Source organism: Salvia splendens, chromosome 4 (assembly GCF_004379255.2).
Source record: "Salvia splendens isolate huo1 chromosome 4, SspV2, whole genome shotgun sequence".
Classification (NCBI taxonomy): domain Eukaryota; kingdom Viridiplantae; phylum Streptophyta; class Magnoliopsida; order Lamiales; family Lamiaceae; genus Salvia; species Salvia splendens.
Window position 1 is genome coordinate 35,607,466 of NC_056035.1, and position 23,656 is coordinate 35,631,121.

The following is a 23,656-nucleotide window of genomic DNA, read 5'->3' on the forward strand; positions in this document are numbered from 1 at the left end:
CGCGACGTTCTCCGCGTCCGTCCACTTCCTCCGTGCCGGGCTGTCGTCATCAGCCGGCTGCGACGACTCGCGGACCACCCTCTTGCCCTTCCCCTTCTTCTTCTTTGGCACGCCCCGACCCCGCCCTACTCCCCCCGTTTGAACGGGGGTGTCCACATCCCCGATATCTATCCCCAACTCCTCTAAGGAGAAGGTATCACACCTAGTGAACTGCGTCTCCGATGGGGTCGATGTGTGCGAAGAAGCAGTCACAAAATCAAAACTGGGGCGATAGACGTTGTCCCCCCCCGGTGTCCCATCCATCCTCTGGTACCCCGGCATCATCTGCATCCCGGGTTGCTTCCCGGCATCGCCAGCCCCCCCGGCATACCACCCCCGGATGCCATCTCGGGCATCATCTGCTGCCAAGGGTACATGTTGTAGTACCCGTCCATCGGACCCCATCCACCTCCCACGGGTACCGTCGGAGTTTGAGACCCGCTCGTCCCTAGAGTAGGCTCGTTGTTGTGCTTCATTTCACGTTGTTTCTCTTGTACAGAAATTAAGATATAGAGAATACTCGTTAAAGCAAGTGGTGCAAATGAAAATGACGTGCAAATCACATATATATAGTGTTTCGAAAAAAAAATAAAAAAAATCCGCTCGCCGATCGGGAGCCTGCATTGGCGGCCAGTCGATCGGCCAGCGCTCGGGAATCGGCGTGCGCTTGCCGTTTTTCTCGCCGATTTGGCGCTCGCCTGCTGCAATGGTTCGGCGAGCGCCAGGGATCGGCTAGCCGGTCCGCTCGCCGCCATTGTGGATGCTCTTAGTTAAGAGATGAGGTGAAAAGTACAATGGAGCCCATGAATAGTGAAGAGATAAGACGGTTAAGAGACGGATAAGAGACAACGTTGCGGATGGCCTAAGTGGACGTAACAATGGTTGAGTTCAATTGTCGTCTATCAAACAAAATTATTTGGTTGAATTTTCAATAATATATTACTCCATGGGGAATAATTACAATCAAATTCAACTTGGTTTTCTAGTTTTAACTACTCCACTTTTTAAAATTGTGAGATTGACTAAATTTTACCAAAATATTCATTATTTTTTTTAGCAATTTTACCTTTTTTGAACTACTCCACTTTATAAATTGTGAGATAGACTAAATTTTACCAAAATATTCATTATTTGTTTTAGCAATTTTACCTTTTTTTGAAGTCGTGCAGATAATATGGATTCTTCTTAGTTAGCATATTTGAATACACACACATTAATTAGTAGCGAATTATTTACGAAATTCCTATGCATGAAATTTTTCAGTGAATATGCTTATATGCATGTGCAATTCACATTTGTGAACCTTGCGACGTAATGAAAATAACACAGGCAACATTAGGGCCGGGGAAAAATATCGAAATATCAGTCTTATTGTACTGAAAAATACCAAAAATATCGAATTTTTGGCATACGTGATTTTCTGTGCAGTATGATACCTTATCGAAATCTTTATATCGAATTTTCGGCATACGTGATTTTCAGTGCAGTATGATACCTTATCGAAATCTTTATATCGAATTTTCGGCATACGTGATTTTCAGTGCAGTATGATACCTTATCGAAATCTTTCGATAAGGTAAATGAATGAATTTTCGATAAGGTAAATGTATTAATTTTCATATACAGCGACATACTAAAATCTGTATATGTCGTAATTTAAGGTATATACCGTAAAATTTTGGTATGGTAATGTATGATTTTTTCACATACCGAATTTACGGTAAGATACACAGTATGATGGTTTCATTAAGGTATACCTTAGTTACCTACTCCTAAGCAAGATATATATGTGGTCCGACGTAAGCCTATGTACATCTAAGGGCGAACAAAGGAACTTCTTTACTAAAGTCGATCAAACAAGATTACAATGTTTATCACATAAGGAAAACGAAGAACAAGAGAAGAGATTACTATGCAAGTACAATCGTGTCCTCCATCAACTATATGTATCACTCTCTTTTCTCAACAATGGCGGATCCAAGTGAGGAGAAAGCCGTATGAGGGTACCCCAAAACAAATTCCGGCAAGTGGTGCAGTGGTAGGAAGCTCTGTATTGTTAGTAGTTGGCGTGGGTCGACTCTCGCCTAAGTGCATATTTTATTTCATTTAACATACGTGGAATTTGAGCATATAAATCATTATTTCATATCTGGAATACATCTATTTTTTTAGCTCTTCAACATCTAATTCATTTCATTTTTACTTATAAATAATTTTTTAATCTTTTTCTAATACAATTTATTTTAATTCATTTCTCAATTTGTTGTGTAAATTATTTTAATTATCGTCAAATACATTTAATTTCTTAACTTTTGAGTTTGTAGTCTTTAAAGTTTTAATCTCTTAATTTCTGTTTAGAACAATCAAAACTCACTTTGACAAATGATAAATATTTTTAATAAAAAATGATATAATTATAAACAATCTACTATTAGAAAGAAGAAAAAAGATTCATCGATTTCTAGATCCGCCGCTGTTTCTCAAGCAATGAATCAGTCGACTCCGCTGATCATATATGTGAGTTAACCGCCTCGGTTCCTAGCCTTGCTTTCAAGCCTTAAGCTAGTTGCAAACTAGCTGTTGCGACCAATATTTGAAACTGCTCCACCTCACTCACTCCCTTTGCTTCAACTCTTGCTACGATCACGATATTGTCCGACCAAATACTTAACAGCATTTAAGCCCCATTCTCAAATTTCAAGTTAATAAGTGGAGTAGTACAATTTTTACTTGTTATATATAAAAAAATCTAAAATATAGGAGTATAACAAAAATACGTGGTTGATAGAGCTTCAACCAACCCCAACGGCCCTTGAATTTGTTATTGTAGTACTCCTTGCATCCGTAAAAATAGAGACATTTTCCTTTTTAGTCCGTCACATAAAAATAGCTCACTTCCATTTTTGAAAATTTCTCCTCAACTCATTACTTATATACATCAATATATTTACATCTTATACCTCCAGGGTTCACAATCAAACACTAATTATAATGTGGGTCCCACTAATTAACTAGCATTCCCCTAATCTCTCTTACTTTATCAATTATACATTAATTTTCGTGTCAACTCAAACGTTCCTATTTTACCAATTTGCAGCTCTTTGGTCACAATGATATATTGTTGATGTATCTCCTTGCTAGATGAGTGTAACTGATACGAGGGTACTCGTATCAGTTCCGGCAGCGCGAAGTAGCCGGAGAAGGGTTAGGTTCGTTCGCGGGGTCTCCCCGTCGAGCAGCCTAGATTTCTCGGCAATTAGGGTTTGGCGAGATGAATTTGCAGTGAAAGTAAATAACTAAAAGTAAAAGACGAATAAAAAAGATAAATTGTATTTCTTCAATGAATGATTCAAAAGATAACAAAAGCTCCTATTTATAATACTCCCTAATAACCTAACTTAGTGATCAAGAAATAGGAAATATATGCTAAATTAATAATATATAAAATAATAGAGATATGAGAATATCTTGTAGATATACTCGTATCAGTAACACCCAAGGTTTAAATCACATAAATGACAATATTTCAGTTTTTTAATATTGTTAATTTAACTATAGGAAAATGATTAAATGAGAATAGTTCTATATTGGTGAGAAATGAGAATTATTTTCAACTCTTTCTTCACAAAGGTTGATGGTGAATGCATCTTGAAGAAACAATTAAGGATCGAAAAATGGTATAATATTATTGCTTGAATGATATGTGCAGAGATTACATTCTTATAGGTAAGATTACAATTTTCATATGGTAATTACAATCTCCTAATTTTGGAATATGATCAATTTGAGATCAATTAGAAATCAATCACATTAACTCCTTGATTTCTTTCCAACACTCCCCCTCAAGTTAAGCAACGGGATTCTCGATACTTAACTTGCTTAGTACTTCTCTGAATGACTTTGCGTTCACAGCTTTGGTTAGGATATCTGCCAGTTGATCTTCTGATCTTACATATGGGAAATCAACGATCTTGGCTTCAAGCTTCTCTTTGATGAAATGTCTGTCGACCTCCACATGTTTGGTTCTATCATGCTGAACTAGATTTTCGGAGATGCTAATTGCAGCCTTGTTATCACAGAACAATCTGCATGGTTTAGACATATGAAGTTTAAGCTCCGTCATGAGTCTTCTCAGCCATAATATCTCAGTGAGACCACTCTTGATCCCACGGAACTCTGCTTCAGCACTAGATAGTGATACTACCTTCTGCTTTTTGCTCCTCCAAGTGACAAGGTTTCCTCCTACTAACGTAAAGTATCCTGCCGTGGACTTTCGGTCATTTGGGTTTCCTGCCCAGTCTGCATCAGTAAATCCATTGATCTCCAAGTGTCCATGTTTTTCAAATAATACCCCATACTCTGCAGTGCCTTTCAAGTATCGAACAATGCGTAGAACTGCTTCCCAGTGATCCTCTTGCGGTGAGTGCATAAACTGGCTTACAATTCCCACGGCATATGCTATGTCAGGTCTGGTATGGGAAAGGTAAATAAGTTTCCCCACCAATCTCTGGTATCTTCCTCTGTCTGTGAGTTTTGCCCCTTCCACCATCTGCAGTCCATGATTCTGTATCATCGGGGTGTCTGCTGGCTTGCAGTCTACCATGCCCACTTCTGCTAGGAGGTCAAGGACATATTTTCTTTGATTGATGAAGATCCCTTTTTCTGATCTCAAAACCTCAATTCCCAAGAAGTATTTGAGCGGGCCTAGGTCTTTCATTTCAAATTCTTTGAACAGGTTTTTCCTCAATTCGCCAATTTCTTCCTCATCGTTTCCTGTGATGATAATGTCGTCGACGTAGACAATAAGGCATGTGATTTTTCCATTTTTCTTCTTGAGGAATAGCGTGTGATCTGAGTTACTCTGCACATAGTCGTATTTCTATATCACTTCAGTGAATCGACTGAACCAAGCTCTGGGGGACTGTTTCAGTCCATATAACGTTCTCTGGAGCTTGCATACTTCCCCGGGTTGAAACTCATCTGAAAAACCTGCTGGGGGATCCATGTATACTGGCTTAGGTAGTTCTCCATGTAGAAAGGCATTGGTCACATCGAACTGGTAGAGTGGCCATTCCTTGTTTGCAGCGATCGAGAATAACACTCTAACCGTGTTGATCTTCGCTACAGGTGAGAAAGTCTCTGCATAATCGACCCCGTATGTCTGAGTATACCCCTTTGCTACAAGTCGTGCCTTATACCTCTCAATTGAGCCATCTGGTCTCCGTTTGATGGTGAACACCCACCTGCACCCTACGGCTTTGACTCCTTCTGGTAGCCTTCCTTTCACCCACGTATTATTTTTCATCAATGCTCTCATCTCTGTAAGCATAGCCTCTTTCCAGTGTGTGTGCTTCATCGCTTCCTCGGCAGTTCGTGGGATCTCCTCTTCCTCATAAAGCGCCGTTTGGAATGCTCGTGCCATCTTACTCAGATTTCCTTGGACAAAGTTTGTAACTCCATATCTACTCTTAGCACCGATTCTGTCAGGAGAATATCTTTTTGGGGGAATGCCTCGGGTACTCCGTGGAGGAAGCACATATCTCCCCGTGTCCCCGTCAACGGTGTTGTTTTCTTCTCTTGCAGTGTTAGTATCAACTACAGTACTCTCTTCAGGGATAGATACGGGGCATACCTGGGATACTGGTCGAGGTCGATCGAGGGGTGGTTGAGTAGACTCTGATGGAGAGGCGTGCTCTGCGGCAGTGACCGCAATAGTCTTTGTTGGTTCCTCAATTGAAGGACTTGGAGGTGACACAAACCAACTTAGACAGTCCCCATGATTAGTTTCAGGATTTTTCTCCCCCTGACTGCTAAGGTGGTGTGGGTAAAAGAATTCTGTTTCCAAAAAATTGCAATTTATGGTGGTGATGATTTTCTTAGTATTCGGATCATAGCATCGATACCCCTTTTGGTTTACCCCGTATCCCACAAAGACACATTTGGAAGCACATGGTGAGAATTTGGTTCTTTCATGTTTGGGTGTATGGACATAGACTGAGCAACCAAAGACTTTTGGTGGCATACTAAGGGTTTCGGGTATTTTGGCTTGTTGGGAGAGGATATCCAGGGGGGTTTTTTTGTTGAGGATTTTTGTGGGTAGTCGGTTTATGAGGTAAATCGAGGTTGCCACGGCTTCGGGCCAAAGAAAGGTAGGCACTTTGGATTCAATCATGAGAGCACGGGTGACTTCGAGAATCGTTCTGTTTTTTCTCTCTGCTACCCCATTTTGTTCGGGTGTATAGGCACAAGAGGTTTGGTGAACAAGGCCTTGTTTTTTAAAGAACTCAGACATGTCATTGTTTACAAACTCCCTCCCATTATCAGATCGAAGGATTTTTATGGTGGTTTGAAACTGAGTCTGGATCATATGAAAAAATAAGCTGAATTTTTCGGCTACTTCAGATTTGTGTTTCAAGAAATAAATCCACGTCATCCTAGTGCAATCATCAATAAAGGTAATAAAATATCTAAAACCCTTTCCCCCAGTAACAGGTGTAGGACCCCAAACATCAGCATGCACAAGTTCAAACATAAATTTCATACGAGTATTTGAAGGTTTGAAAGATTGTCTGTGGCTCTTGGCCAAAACACATGTCTCACAAGAAAAATTTCTAGGAATTTTAAAGTTTGGAAATAAAAGCTGAAAATAACCATGGGAAGGGTGTCCTAGTCTTCTGTGCCACAGCCAAGCCTCCTCTCTCGTGGATCCTTGAGCTAGCATTGCACTGCCATGTTGAGCTACCCCATCCACGTAGTAGAGTCCCTGGTTCTCAGTGCCACGCCCAACGATCTTCCTCGTCCGAATATCCTGTAAAATGCAACAATTTGGGTGCATTAGTAGAGTACAATTCAGTTCCCGTGTGACATGGCTCACTGACATTAATCTTTGAGATAAACTTGGCACAAATAGACAATTTGACAAACGAAGATTTGGGGAAATTTCTATTGTTCCGGCCCCTGCCACTTTAATTAACTCCCCATTCGCAGTTCGAATATATGTCTTAGTGACCTCACTGAAATCGCTAAAGTCCGTTTTTACCGGAGTCATAGTATCTGTGGCTCCACAATCAAAGATCCATCCCCGTGTATCAATTTTACCCATATTTTGCACGTTGAATGCAGCGGAAATTTTCATAAGAGGTGCAAAACGATTTTGGGTTTTAATTTGGTCAATATGTGGGTATATTTCGGATTTCAGGAAAGCTGTGGGTGATTTATCATAATATGAGGAGTTTAGGGGTCGATTTGAAGTAGTGGGGTTATTTGTGTGGTTTACAGAAACTGGAGGGCTTAATTGTAAAAAAGGAAAAGTATTAGGGTTTGGTCTAAGACCAAACCCGTTACTTCCATCCATTGCGCCGCTGCTCCATTTCTGCGACTCCGTCGCTCCTCCGGCTCTTGCCACAAAATTCCCGACCCGAACCCCTCCGCCGCCGCCGCTGTTGCTGCCACCGTGGGTTTCCGGGCGAGAGTTATTCGCCTGATTTTCTCCTCCAATCGATTCTCCCCTGTTCTGAACTTGGGGGTTTTGCCGCTGCTCCACCTCAGCGACTCCGACGGCGGCGAATTTCGCCTGAGTTCGTGCCTTTTGCTTCTCATCCCACCACTCCGGATAACCCACACGGAGGAAGCAAGTTTCCCTCGTGTGTTTGTTCTTCCCACAGTGGGAACACCATAGCTTGCTCTTGTCCGTTTTTCCTCCGGAATGGTGTGTAGCTCCAGCAGGTGGCGGCGCTCCGCGGTGGTTCGGTACTCCTCGGTTCGGTCGATCTCTCTGCGCCCCGAATCCATAGCCTATTTCCCCCGATGATGCATCGGCGCTCCCTACGCCAGTGGAGTCTCCGGAGGGTGGAGAGGATGCCGGTGGCATGATTCTTTGTCGAGCCGCCTCCTTCTTCACCCATCCGTAGGCTTCTTCGACTGAGGGGTAAGGTTGCTCCTTCAGAATCTCCCGACGGATATGGTCGTATTCTTGGTTTAATCCAGTGAGGAATTTGATGAGCCGTTTTTCGCTCGTGTGTTGTCAGAATTCCCCGATCCCCTTATCGCAGCATGTCACGGGTGGTTTCTGACTTCGATCAATTGTCACCCACAATCCGTGGATCCGACGGTAATACGTCTCGAGATCAAGATTTCCTTGTCTCATGTATATTATCTTGTCTTCCAGGTCGTAGATTTGATAAGGATCCGCCTTGCTCTCGAAAGTGATTGCGAGATTGTCCCACAAGGCTTTAGTTGTTTGATGATGAGCAAAATCGGCGATAATATCATTTTCGATATTATTGACGATCCAAGAGAAAACAATCAAGTCGGTTTCCTCCCATTCCCGGTACCCCTTGCTGTTTGGCTCCGGTGGTTTGTCGTAGATGTGGGAGTATCCCCCCCTGCTTCCAATCTTGACTTTCATCAGTCGAGCCCACAACGGGTAATTTTTCCCGTTCAATTTGAACGCCACGGTAACACCCTTGTTTGTCCTCAACTTTGAGGATTCTCCTGTTGGCTTGTTGTCTGTATCTGTCATCTTTGGATTGGTTTCTTTTTGGCTGAATTGATCTATGGTTTGGTTTTGGTATAAGGGCCGAGAGTTTGGGTATCACTCGGCTATGATGAGAATTCTCTGAGCCGGAATTCTTCCTGCTCTGACGCCATGAAGAAACAATTAGGGATCGAAAAATGGTATAATATTATTGCTTGAATGATATGTGCAGAGATTACATTCTTATAGGTAAGATTACAATTTTCATATGGTAATTACAATCTCCTAATTTTGGAATATGATCAATTTGAGATCAATTAGAAATTAATCACATTAACTCCTTGATTTCTTTCCAACACATCTCCTATATGATGAATGCACCATGTACGTTCAGATCTCATTAGTTGCAAAGATCTACGATGAGTGGCATCATCTTGTTGGATCAATATAGGACAAGGGTATAAATCTCCTTATCGTAAAAATTACTCGTTAAGGGCAAAAATCTTGTTGGATCAATATAGTAGTACTACATTTTGTGTGAACATTATAATACAACAATGTATAAAATCAAAGTTAAGTTTTGCTCCTTATTGGATTTGAAGACAGTGCAAGGAAATGAGTTCATTTGATAAGAAAATATATCTGCAACAAAGTTTTCCTTAATTATTAACGAACTATAACGGAAATGGAAATACAAAGAAACTAATGTAAACCATTATCGACAAGATTTAAGATTAATATCCACCCTTTTTTTGTCATCTTGTTGCCTTTATACCTATATAAAACTAACTCCAGCATCTATTTATTTTGTAAAATAATTTTATGGATTTTGATTCAAAGTTACTTCTAATATTCTAATTCAATTTTAAATAAGTTGTTTAATAAAATCAAATAATTGATACAAAATGATAGTGTAATTCCAAATTTTTTGGTGAAAAGTAAAAAAAAATAACCCAAATTTGATAGTATTAATTTTTAACTGATTATATACATTTTAAATTTTATTTGTATAGCTATACATTATTTGTATATATAGTATGATGAGTGTTGTGTGTCGTATCTGTGTCCAATATTGTGTGCGCATTGAATGTGCGTTGTGTTCAGTATGTTTGGGATGTAACATAAATTATATCTATCGAGAATCGTAAATATGTATTTTTTCTACATTATTCAACTTGTATAATTAGGATATTTAGAATTGTAATTTAATTATAAATCCAAATTTATTTTTGATATTAAACAGTGAATTTTGAATCAAAGACTCTAATTTCAAATTCATTTAAAACTCTAATCATTCAAACCCCAACTCCATAGTATTAAATGTATCCTACTCATTTTTTAAAGATTTAGCCAATCTTTTAAAGATTATCTTAATTAAGATAAAATAAATGGGGATGTAGGTCATACAAGTTGTTATGCTGTTAATGGTTTCGTTGCACCCTTATCAAATGAGATCCTATGAATGAATAATATAAAGCTGATATATTATGTCTCTAACATAATAACGACATAATGGATGATTAATAAAATGAAGAATCTGAAACATTCGATGTATGTTGACATATGAATTTACTAATAAATGAGAGTTCCCAATATAGAATAATAGTTTGGTCTTGTCAAGTCCTTGTCCATGAGGTCTTCCAAACCAACTTTCTAAGAATATATGAAGCAAGTTGTATGGTCTACATTTTATAAATTAAAAATATTTCATAAAAATAACATTGCATTATTGAGAGGTTCAATCATTGAAGTCAACTGGGGACATCTCCACAATAAAGAAATGACGAAATCCCAACCGGCCAAGCATAAATAAACATTACATGTTGGTTATTTTAGTGTAATTCAATTAACTTGATTGATCAATATTGTTATAATAAGACATTATATAAGCTGGGAAATGCGGAGTGCACGCTTATTTGAATTCATTATGATTAGACGGGGGTTTGGGGGCAGCGCCCCCAAGTAGCGGGGTCCAAGGGACGGCAGCCCCTGGCTGGGGTCAAGTTGTGTAGAAAATTTTTTATTGATCATTTTTTATTTCCATTAAAGTTGCTGTGTAGAAAATTCATCCGGAAATGTAATTTCTGATAGTCGAAGGACTAATTTGCAATTTTCAAAACCCTTGAAAAACAGTTAAAAAAATCGGTTAATATCCGGAGAGACGCGACGTTTCGTTTCGGGCCTCTTCTTATTGATCATTTTCGGTTCAAAGTTGTTATCGCAGAATCAACATACGAAACTTCTAAACCTGAATTGTACCCGATCAAATATTGGTAGAACCACCAAATTGATTTTATCTGAAAGTGTTTCACGCCTTTCAGGAGATCCTATTGTCCAAATTTGAAAAAATATCCCTAACATCACAAAGACATAGTACATGTTACATGTGCTTATTCATGTGTGCCTCTAATGAATTTGAGTTAATCATGCATTTTTTATTTAGTTTGTAGGAGTATTGTTTAATTATGTTAACATTCATATGCTATACTATAAGCCTTCTCTCTCTCGTGACTAATCTAATTCTAAAACAGTTGATTAGAAAGACAACTCAGCTGGTAAAATTTCCTCTTACATTTAATTGGAGTATATAAAGGGTTACTCTGCGTGTAAGCATTAGATTAAAAATAAATCATCTAATTTTGTCGTGTAAATTTAATGCTAATGAAGTCATTCTCATACGGAAAAGATTTGAAACATACAATTTCACTACAGTTTTTTACAAGAAATTTAAATTTATGTATTTTTTTATACTTTGCGTATTGAAATTTAATTATTTGAATTTATTTGTAAACCTAAATTTTGATTTTATGCGAAATTTAAATTATGAACTTGATTAAATCTTAAGTTTGGGATGGGTTCTTAATATTTAGTATTTGGGCAGTTTTAAATAAAATGTTCGGGGACAGTTAAACTAGACAGATTAATTATCTTAATTGACACGTAATTAATCTTTTTTTTTCTTTACAACAAAATCACGAATTCTCCGAGTTGAGTGGGGAATGTCTCCGAAGATGTGATCGTATGAAGATCGAATCAAATACAAAAGCCAATTATGAATCTTTCAACTTTAAAAAAAAACAAGAACAATAAAGGAGACACAAAGAAGGATTAAAATTGAGCTTTATGTATTCTAATTATTTCAAAGAAGGATTACGTGTCTTTCTTATAGAACAAACTATGCCTAGTTCTATCCTATAGAAGAATGCATATTATCTTATTTTCTTACACAAACTATTACATAAGCCCTAATACTTATATTTTAATAGGCAGCCTACCAATCCACCTCACATTGTCGATGTAAGACATGCTAGTAAAATACTTCACTTCTTGTTGTGTTAGGGTTTTCTCCCACGCAACGCGCTTGGACTTGTCCGATCCTGGTCCCGTGCATTTTTCCTCAGCGACAGCTATTGCGCCCCTAATCAATGCAATAGAAGCAAAGCTACATTAATGAGAAAATCAATCAAATAAACACATGAAGGTGGTGAGAAATGAAATGGTAAGCTACGTAGGGTCGTCAGGAGTCCAAAGTTGCCATCCTTCGGGAACGATTATGTTCGAGAGAGAGGAAGCGTAATAGGTGACTCTTGAATAAGGGTACCATGGTGGCATGGTCTACCGAGGAAGGCACGTCCTTTTCCATAAACATTGCACTCTTTTAACACAAACCCAATAGTTTCATCTTTGTTCTTTCTCGCTTGTGCAACTATGTAACCAGTTCCAGCAGGGTTTACTTCTCCAATATTCACTGATATGTCGCATTTCTGCCACCAACAAATTATTAGTAATGCAATAATAAATAGATGTTATGGAATTTCCTTTCCTACTAATTATAGAGGTATGGCTTTCTCCATTAATGAAGAGGTCATTATATTGGGAATAAATATTTAATCCGTTAATGTCAAAAATTGCAATTATTACAATGCTCTTAATTTTTCGAGCAAACAATGTTTCATCCTTATCGTAAACCCATTGACGTAACTAGACTATGAGTCAACGTTTGACGAGCAACTTATGATAAATGTAGATCTTGTGAAATTTGGATATCTTGCAATCAACATCAACCTACTTCTCTTTCTACATTAGATAATAGTAATACTAAATAAAGACTTAATCTTAACTGTCTGTGCTTTTAGTACATAACACAAATCAACGACAATGTATAAATTTTAAGCAATTTCAATTTTATTTACCTCTTAAATCGATTGACCATTTCCGAAGATGAAATCCACAGCTCCTTCAATGGTGCAAAGCTTGAAGTAATGTCTACCCTTATCGTCCAACAATGTGTCCTGATACCCCGAGAAACCACACTCGTAGAAGGCTGATTGGTCGCCCGAGATCCTCGCTGCCACCGCCACCTTAATGTTCATGTCCTTTCTTGGCGGATAATTGTAACCATTCTGTCAAGAAAAATATTTTAATTTTAGGGTTTCTTCTATATTGGTTTATACTTATAAGGAAAAATATACTACTATGATCGTTAATAATATAACTAAAGTTTTATCATCATATGTATAATGAAGATTTTACTCATATTTTGGTTTACATATTAAGATTTTGAGTTTTTTAACATGAGATCTATTTGAATGTCGGAAAAATACACATGAGATTTATTTGAGATAGCCAGCCGGCTAGTCCACATATACTTTTCCGACTATCACGTCATGCACCTTTAATTTTGATCGGCGTCATAAACAATAGAAGAAAAAAAAATCATTTCTTGCCAAGATATAAAAGTGAGTACGTTACAAACCAAAAATGATTGAAGGCGATGTATTTAATGGAATAAACCAAAACATTACTCCATTTCTTACCACAAAAGTGATTCCTGAGACCAAAATATTGTCAGCTATGGAACTAAAAGTTGGCATTTCAAAGATTGTACCAGAGGAATCACTCCATACCACACTAGTTTTATCCTTTCCTGCTCCTTTCAAATATATAAATGGCCTGTTTGCTGGAATTACAACCTTTTCCCTGCCATTACAAACACATTAAAAAACCAAAAATAAAAAATACTACTCCCTATATATATAAACAAAAAAAATCACAAATTCGTGAAGGCGGAGCAAGAACCGGCAATCTTTTGTGCTTGGCTTCCAGAGAAATTCGTCGGTGAAGGCTGCCCGGACGCCTTTGCAGAATTGGAGCAAACACATTCTCCCAGTGCTGTCTCCAATGTGGAGGTATTCGTCGAACACATCCGTCGTTTGTCCAGTCGCAAGCTGACGGATTCCTGCAGTACATTTCTGCAGCGTTGTGTGGCTGGGACGGCCGACGGCGTCGAACCTTTCTTGTAAGAACTCTTCCCGACCCACCAATGTATCTGCGATGTGGAGAAATAGCGGTCGCCGCATGCGGAAACGGCGACGGAAGTAGGTATCTCCCCACACCGGATTATCGCAGAAGTAGTCGCGGACTAACCTCCCGGTTACGATGGATGTAAGTCCGGGAGCGTCTTTGGGGCGGCGCGGCTTCGTCCGCTTCCCAGCGTCGATCTTCTTCAAGTGATTCTTTCATTATTTGACGCATTTGCTCATATGGATCCATGAGATCGATTAAATTTGGGGGAAGAATAAAAGAGAGATGATTTGAGATGAAAATTGGAGAAGAAATGGATATGATTTGAGAAGAATAGATGTGTAGTTGTGTGTGAAATGAGGATGAATTAGGAGTATTTATTGAGTAAAAACATAAAAAAATTGGAAACGGCTATAAAAAAAGGTAACATTACCGTTTTCACAATTAATTTTTTTTTATTTCGAATTTAGAAAAATATGAATTATTGCATCAGCGTGACGAATCCCATTCGCGGCCCGGCGAGTGGGCGTCACGCGTCGCATGGGAGCTCGCCACGTCGCCTCGGCGCGTGGCGAGACGTCACGCGATTGGTCACGGCAGGACGGGCAATCCGGCGGGCTTGGGACGGGACGAGACGCTGCAACGCGTCCCGCCCCGGTTCCGTCACGGCGTAACGGGACACGGACCACCCGCGTAACGCGTTGCAGGTGGCCTAAGAGCATGCACAACGGTGGCGAACGGCGATTGGGCAACGGCATAGCCGTTGCCTTTGAATATATTTTTATTAAAAATCGTTTTTAATTAAAAAAACTAATTAAAAATTTTAAAAAAAATTCACTTCTAAAAAAAATATATCCGTTTATTACGTTTTTTACCACTTTTAAATTTTTATTTTTATTTTTTTCCCCCAAAAATATACACTTTCATCTATAAATACCCCCACTTTCACACACAAAAATTCACATCAAACTACACAATTCTAATATTCATTCTCCCATATCCATTCTCATCTTCATTCTCTCATATCCATTCTCAATCTTTCTTCCACCCTAAAACATAACAATGTCCGGCCAAGGCGATGACCACCCGTCCTCTCACGGTTGGAACCCCGAATGGTTCGGTTCACAACCGTTTCCTAGTCCGGAAACGGAATATTCGGTCCCTCCTCAAACCCAAAGTTCGGGCGTTCTGGGTGGCTACCGGCCATACCCAATCGACGATCAAGGTGCCTCCGAAGGGCGATACGGGTGGACACCGGAGCCTAGGCCGACCGCCCCCTCCCAAACTCCGACTCCTCCTACTCGCGGTGCCCGCACACCGTACACTCCGGCGGAGATGGATAAATTGTTCAAGGCGTACTTGGAAATCTCCGAATATGCGGTGGTTGGCACAAACCAATCCGGCGAGCACTTTTGGTGGCGCGTCGCTCGTCGGTACAATGAAAACCGGTCGCCGGGAACGATCGAGCGCAACGAGAGTATGGTGCGCAACGCCATCAGCCGAGCCAACGATGAAATTGGCAAGTTCAGTGGTTATTTCCTCCAGGAACAGCGGAATGTCGGGAGCGGCCAGAGCGAGGTCGACATCATCACTGCCGCGCTGAGCACCTACCAATCCATGAACTGCAAGTCGTTCAAGTACCTCAACGTTTGGCAGGATACGCGGACGCACCCGAAGTATATGGGAGGCGTAACATCCTCCTCTAGCGGCTCCTCCAAACGGTCAAGGTCGGTATCCCTATCCGACGCCGGCTCCGAAGAAGTGGCTAGCCAACTCGCTGGAGCTAATTTGGGTAGCCCCGACGCCGGACCGAGCGGTTCCCAACGCCGACCGCAAGGAAGGAAGAAGGCGGCGGCCAACAGCCGTCGCGCCGAACCCGCTCCCTATGCGCCACCTCCACCCCCGAACAACTCGCTGTGGATGCTCTTAGGCCAACTCAATATGCCCGATAGGTCAACTATGACCCCCACGCAACTTCAAACGCACGAGGCCATGATATTTGGTCTCCAAAAACAATTGGGGTTAGTGCCGCCGGATCAGTAGTCTTCCACGGGTAATATTAGCCAATAATTATGTAATTTTTAATTTTTAGGAGTTTAATTATGTAATTTTTAATTTTTAGTATTTTAATTATGTAATTTTTAATTTTTAGGATTTTAATTATGTCTTTTTTATTTTATTTGTAATTTGTAATATTTATTGTGGTTTTTTAATGAATTTTAATATTATGGAAATATTTTTGTTTAATTGAATTTTAAATTGAATTGTGCTCGTCATTGCGGAAGAGCACAGCTGTACATGTTGTGCTCTTGCCAAAGAGCAAGCAGGAATAGTGGCGCCGAACCCACAACCGTGCTCGCTGGCAAGAGCACGGTTGTGGATGCTCTTAAAGTTGTTAAGTAATCTTAGAATTTTATAAGAAAATAAAATGCCAACTCAGAAATTAAAAATAAATCCAGAAAATCAACAAAAAACTTTTTCGTCGTCTAATTGTCAATTTTTAAGCCATTCAGGCACCAAAAAATATTTTCAGCATAAGGAGTATTAAATTAATTCGGGGAATAAAATCAAAGATTTCATCTGAAAACATTCTGTAAGTATTGAAGTGGGGCGGACTGCTGAATGCAACTAACTCAGAAAAAGAAAATTCTGATTTAATGTGACATGCGAAAATAAGATATTCCGAGGACATGAATTACTAATAGAATCAAATCCAAAAAGCAAATCAGTAACCATTAAAATTGACACGGCAAAGGACTACAACACTAAATTCAATATTTGATCGGAGTAATAACGTCAAGTTGGGAACCAAGCTTCTCTTGGGCAATCTTCTCAGCTTTAATCCTCAACTTTGTCAACTGCTTCTTCCTCTCATATGTTACCTGAGCACGGTCTTTCCTCTTCTTCTCCAACTCCTACAAAATATCGCCGCAATATAAATATGAGGTTACATATACCATAATAACATCAATCATAAATTGATATAATAACAGCAAATTCAGCTAGGATTTAAAAAAAAGAGTAGAGAATAATTTAGAGGAAGGTAAAATAAATTTTGAAACAAAAGGGAGTTTTAAAGAAATCTCAGTTCTGTGCAACATAACAATAACTGTATCCTAAATGAAGCAACTTTAACAGAGAAATCTCCCAGAGTTATGTATAGCTATGCAAAGTAGACTTATGAGATATTGATATAAAATTCAATGTAGTATTGAGTATAATCTCTAACTCTACAGATAATAGAAATGATAGATGAACTTACCCTGATGGTATCATAATGGTTCCATCCGACTTCAGATGACAGTCTTCCCAACAGGCAATACTTGTGGCCAGCTTGAAGCCTCAAAACCCTGTTGTCAAAATATAATATGTAACAAGGTTTATTACCAAAAACAGACAAACAAATTATAATGTCATTTGATCAATCAAAATCGTACTTGAGAGCGTCTGGAATGACCATTCTCTTGATCTTATCATATGGTGGAGGTACACCTTCATAGACCTTAAGACGAGCAAGAGCAGCCTCTCCTCTCTTAGTCTTGTGAGGAATCATTCTGTGATAATGCATAACTAAAATGAGCATAACCTCAACATTATCATCCAAAGGAATCCAAATACATTAAAACACAAGTCATTGAAAATGCAATTAAGTCCAGCATCGTTAATATAAGAAAGGAATGGTATTGGTATGCATCGAGCTGGAAATTCTTTCATCAATTTCAAAAGTGTGGAAAAACTATGCATAGACTAAATACATAAACTAAGTACATTAACCATAGCCAACATATGGCTAATGAACTAAGCAATAGATCATATCTATACTATTTGATTGTCAAACTACAGTTATAGTGCACAGCATTTAACACGATGACCTAAACAATATCACAATATTGAAAAGAAAATTGAATTTGAATTGATGCCAAGTCCAAACAGCATTCATATATCCAAAGCATTTTCATACAGTTTAAACATAAAAAAATGTAGACTGCAATCGAAAACGAAAAATCGTACCCACGAATAGTCCTCCAGAGAATTTTTGAAGGAGCACGGAAGTGGATGGGGCCATGTGAGGGCTTGGTGTTCATACGCTTACGGAGGAAGCGAAGGTACTTCATTTTCTGGCGAACGAGGCCGCCGGAGAGGCAGATTTCCTCGCAGCGGACGACGACGACTCTCTGGCCGTTCAAGAGCTCTTTCGCCAAAATGGAGGCCAGGCGTCCGAGCATGTGGTTCCTGGCGTCCACCACCACTCTCTTCGCGCAGATCCCCGAACCCGACACCATTTTTTCTCTCTCAGGCGGACGAAATGGGGGTTGGCGGAGATTAGGGTTTGAGGATGGAGGTGAATGTGGTATTTTTATGTTGTTTGGTTTAGTTGGTTGGGCTTTAATTGTGGGTTTGGCTTGGGCTATCAATTCGGCCCATTTGGATTGGACTTTCACATTCTTATTTCCAATGCGTAAATTAGACAGACTCGAGCGGCAGTCTCTTTTTTTCTTCTTTATTTTTTTGAGCTAAAAATTAATTATACGGACTATTTGGTGATAAAAATGTGATGCAAACTATCCTTCTTTATATTTTTTAAATATTTGCATTTAGTTTTAATTTTGTCAAACATAAAAGTTATCGCATCATATTTCACAAACATTTCTTACATGTTGTGTCCATAGCCTATAGAAGAAGGATTCCATCGCACAAAATATATTGTCCACCACTAAAATGCAACAAAAACACCAATACACAAATCACTACAAAGAAAATTATCACAAATTGTCAGTACACCTTAAACATACAACACACAACCGCAAAAGTGTGTGAGCATATAAATACACCAAATACTTATTTGAATAAAGTTGACTCAAAAACTATGATCAAGCAAGATCGCAATCCCATGCCCAAACTTCAGCATCCACAAACGTCTTTGATGAAAGCTACAAGATCTAGATGAGAAGATCCTCCTACACCACTTGCACTCTTACAAATCTCCTTCATCTCCTTAGCCCTTCTTCTCCTCTCCTTCGCTTCCGAATCCATAACCCTCAACACAAGCTCAGCAATCTCATCCCCTCTAACCAAACTATCATCCTCCTTCTTCAACCTCATTCCAAACCCCCAATCTTCCACAACCATCTTACTATTAGTAACTTGATCTGAAAATATAGGGAATGTCAACATGGGAAGGCCAGCAAACGCGCCTTCTTTAGTTGAGTTCCATCCACAGTGCGACCAGAACCCCCCTACGGACTATTATCCCTCTGCCCCCGCATTTCTCTTGAAGGAGATCCTCCTCTCCACGCCCGACCCACAGGAAACGAACACCACTACTAATCACCCCTGCAACAATTTCCTCAAATTGAGATGTAAAGAACAGAGTCTTGTGGCTGAGCAACCAACCATTTGAGGTAGTGCGGCTTACCGCAGAATTCAAGGTTGGTATTGCGAGCATCCACAACCGTGCTCTTGCCAGCGGCACGGTTGTGGGCCCGGGCGGTACTATTCATGCCTGCTCTCTGGCAAGAGCACAACACCCACAACTGTGCTCTTCCGCAAGGACGAGCACAATTAATATAAAATTCAATTACACAAAAACATTTCCATAATATTAAAATTCATTTAAAACCCACAATAAATATTACAAATGACAAATAAAATTAAACATTGCATAATTAAAATCCTAAAAATTAAAAATTACATAATTAAAATCCTAAAAATTAAAAATTACATAATTAAAATCCTAAAAATTAAAAATGACACTACTCGTTGCCGAATTTCGCCCACATGTGGTTGATTAGGTCTTCTTGTAGTTGATTGTGGATTCGAGTATCGCGCATTGTGTGTCTTGTCTCGATCCTCTGGCCAACCGTCGTATGCTCGCCTCGGCGTAGGGGAGACCTCGCTGTTGAGCTTCCGGCTTCGTCCTCGTCGTAGAAGCTAGCCGCCCTCGGCCCTTCGTCGGCTATAATCATGTTGTGTAATATAATACACGTGAACATGATGTCGGCGATATTATTCACGTACCACAGCCGAGCCGGGGCCTTCACAATGTTGAATCGAGCTTGAAGGACCCCGAAGGCTCTTTCGACATCTTTCCGCGCTGACTCTTGACGCTGCGCAAAAAGAACCCGTCTCGGGTCGTGCGGGTTGTGGAGCGTCTTCACGAACGTCGACCACCTTGGGTAGATACCATCGGCGAGATAGTAACCCATGCGGTATATATTTCCGTTGATGGTGAAGTCGATCGCCGGTGCTACACCATTCATCACATCATTGAAGAGTGGTGACGAATATAGCACATTCAAGTCGTTGTTGGATCCAGCAACGCCGAAATATGCATGCCAAATCCATAGGCGGTAGTCGGCGACCGCCTCAAGGATAAGCGTTGGGCCGCCGCCTTTGTGACCGCTCAAGTGTTGCCCCCTCCAAGCAGTCGGACAATTCTTCCACCTCCAATGCATGCAGTCAATGCTGCCAAGCATTCCGGGAAAGCCATGGACTGATTCGTGAAGACGAAGCAACCGTTGGCAATCATCAGTGGTGGGTGCTCGAAGGAATTCATCCCCAAAAGCAGAACGAACGCCCTCGCAAAAATTCTTTAAACATAGGATTCCAGTGGACTCGCCGATATGCAAATACTCGTCGAACATGTCGGCCGTTTGCCCAGTAGCGAGTTGTCGGATGGCACACGTACACTTCTGCAACGCCGTGATACTTTGCCGGCCGGCTGCATCTACACCTGTTTGAAAGTATTCAACACGTGCGGACAATGTGTTGACAATTAGCATGAACAAGCGCTTTGACATGCGAAAACGGCGCCTGAAGTAATCTGCCGGAAACCGCGGCTGGTCGGCAAAGTAGTCGGCAACGAGCCTTTCGTGGGCTCCCTCCCGGTCACGATGGATGTACCGTCGATTTGATCTGGTTCGTTGAGGAGGAGGAGCAGGGGTATTCGCCGCGACATATGCTTCGTAAGCGGCACGATGTTGTTCGTAGTATTCTTGTTCTTCGCGTTCCGCTTCCGCCATAATATGGGTGAAATCCATTTGAGAATTTGAGTGGGGGATGAATGTGTTGATAGTTTGTATGAGAATTATGAATGAGAGATGAATGAGAGATGATTTGATGTGATAAATGGATGATGAATGTGTGTATTTATAGATGATTTTGGGGAAAAAAAAAATAAAAAAAAATCAAAAAAATTCAGAAAAAACGGGAAAAAAAACGGCCATATTTTTGGGATTTGGAAAATATTTTTTTTTTATTTTTTAGCATTATTTATAATTAAATACCGATTTTTAAAAAAAAAAATAAAAAAAAATTTAAACACAACGGCTATGCCGTTGACGAATGGGAGCGCGCCACGTGTGCGTCCGCTGGCACGGACGTGCTCGATACATCGAGCAGCGCCGTGCCAGCGGCGCGGCTGCAGCGGCGGCGGTCCTGCGCCTTGCCAACGGCGCGGACGGCGGTGGCGTCTTTCGCCACCGCTGCGGATGCTCTAATGAGTAGATTTTGGGTGAATTTTTTTGTCTCAAAGCATCAATAACTTGGGATTCGAGCTCATAAACAGAGGCGAAGAGAAGATATTGAGTTTTTGATGTTAATTAAATTGCTTGCAAGACTTGAGGTAAAACTTCATTGCATTTGCCATGGATTAAGTTGGCAGATCTGTGAACCTTATTGGAGGGACTCCAGGGATGTAGTCTGTTAGGATCGTCGACTGCAACATTAGTTTGATATTGTCCGCTTTGGGTCAAGCCCACATGGATTTATTTTTGGGTCACTCCCAAAAGACCTCAAACTAATTGGGGTTGGACAGGAATTATATACACCTTCCAACTTCTCTCACTCATCCGATGTGGAATAGGTTTGTACCCCAACATAGTCTACAATGTTTCCCTCTCTTATTTGACCTGAAAACAGATGCAATGTGAATCTTAATTTAAATAGGCACATTCTTCAAACGTAAAATGAGTTTGTTTTTAATGCAAACACCAATGCAAAATGACAATTTTACAATATATGTATATAATTGGGTCGCAAAAATCAAGAACTCATGTAGTGTATTGAAACTCTACGAATTGGAATTTCGACAAAATTTGAAAGAGATTTTAAAACTTAAGTAACGCACAAAATAATGTTGTTTACAGTCATTTAAAGCGACATTGATTCTTATGTTGACTGTTTCAACTATATAATCCGATGTGTCACATCAAATTTAACTTAGTAAAAATAATCTCATGGAAAATTCGCTACAAGGTAAAAGTTCATTATATTAGCGACCAAGAGTTAAAGTTGATGAGATAATCAAATTTCAGCCTACTTTGTGATTTTACGGACTATTACTCCTCAAGTAATCTATTGGACATCTTTAGATATTCTACCGAGCTGCATACTTTATCTCTAGCTCTATAGGCAATAATTATTTGGAAAATTACGAGATAAAATATAAAAAATTCATTAAACTTAAACCAGAGTTAATAGTAACCATAAAAATAAAAATATAGGAGTAGTATTAATTATATATTATTACCAGAATACTTATCCTTTTACTATTAAATTTTTCTAATAATTAAAATTTTAAAATTCCGATTCTGTTTTGAAAATAAATCAACCTGAATCCTAAACCCACCATTAATTGAATATCATATAATGATTGAAAAGATTAAATCTACAATGCATGGAAATAAGATCAAATGAGATAGTATTAAAAAAAAAGGAAATTAGAACCTGGAGGGGAATGGCGGTGTTGGGAGACGAGATCATAGTGGTGGAAGATGGAGAAGACGGTGGCAGACATGGTATAAAAGGAAGCCACCGGAATATTCCGGTTACGGCCGACGTCCAAGACCCAGGTGTCGGGTGTTGTAGAAGACGGCGGGGACGGTGTATCGCCGAGGAGGCCGAGCCACTCCTGGGTGATGATGAAGGAGACGGTGATATAGGGGCGGGAGTGGAGTATGAGGTGGCAGAGGTTGAGCATCGGGTTGATGTGGCATCCCATTCCCACCATATTCACGACTGGGTACAGTTGGTCAAGGACACGAGATGTGTGAAAAATCTTGTTGCAATTCTATTTTATGTTTTCATGTTATCGAGATATTGCAAATGTAGAGGCATTATTCTTGAGTTTTTTCAAAATGTAGGTTTTTCATATTTTAATAGCCAACTAATTTGTTCGTGCATTTTAGGAATGATGACATTGACCACAGCTTGCGTGTTTAGGGGTTTGGGGCGACGATCTATTACTCGATAGAGTTCCTACACTTAGAGTTGGACCATATTTGTTTACGGACAACTAAAGTTCTCCGGAAAAAGATTAATTATGATTCTTATGAGTTATGATTATGATTTCTAAAATTTATGATTCTTTAAAATTTGGAATATCAGGATTATGATTACTAATGATATACTAATAATTGTGTCTGGAAATATGTAAGGACTTTTAAATTACAAATTTTATTTACTCCCTGTCGTCAATGGGGGCAAAAGAAACAAACCGATGCAAATCCAATTCAACGATCTATGATCATTCGATCCAATCTTCTAGGCTTGAAATTCTTGAAATCAACATGTAATTCATCTCTTTTTAAGAAAGAGTAAAAGTTCGAAAAAAAAAGATATGTTTTTGTGGGTTAGATGGAGATAAAATACAATAGAAGAAAAAATAATAAATAAAAGGATATTGGTGTCTAATATCACGATATTTTTTAACACGAATTTCAACATTAGCATCTAATATCACGAACTTAAATAATTATTGAATTGTTTTCACCGGAAACGGAATTCGACTACATTAAAATCAGATGGTAACCGTATATGCCTTCTAGAGACTTAGTA

The 23,656-nt window shown here is 39.6% G+C and overlaps 2 protein-coding genes and 1 pseudogene across 2 annotated transcripts; all 3 read right to left on the bottom strand.

Moving 5' to 3' along the window:
• Window positions 1–11,767: 11,767 nt before the first annotated feature.
• On the bottom strand, window positions 11,768–13,389 carry LOC121801064 (annotated as a pseudogene).
• A 3,059-nt stretch (window positions 13,390–16,448) lies between these two features.
• LOC121797650 (60S ribosomal protein L13a-4-like) lies at window positions 16,449–18,159 on the bottom strand. The gene is made up of 4 exons (XM_042196288.1): window positions 17,831–18,159; window positions 17,257–17,373; window positions 17,082–17,169; window positions 16,449–16,734 (listed from the first exon to the last, which is right to left on the bottom strand). Exons 1-4 carry the CDS (start codon window positions 18,100–18,102, stop codon window positions 16,591–16,593), a joined length of 621 nt encoding a protein of 206 aa, XP_042052222.1. The 5' UTR covers window positions 18,103–18,159; the 3' UTR covers window positions 16,449–16,590.
• A 3,243-nt stretch (window positions 18,160–21,402) lies between these two features.
• Window positions 21,403–22,846, bottom strand: LOC121800480 (UDP-glycosyltransferase 87A1-like). The gene is made up of 2 exons (XM_042200048.1): window positions 22,547–22,846; window positions 21,403–21,729 (listed from the first exon to the last, which is right to left on the bottom strand). The coding sequence occupies exons 1-2, from the start codon at window positions 22,827–22,829 to the stop codon at window positions 21,662–21,664; spliced, it is 351 nt and encodes a 116-aa protein (XP_042055982.1). The 5' UTR covers window positions 22,830–22,846; the 3' UTR covers window positions 21,403–21,661.
• Between the last annotated feature and the right edge of the window lie 810 nt (window positions 22,847–23,656).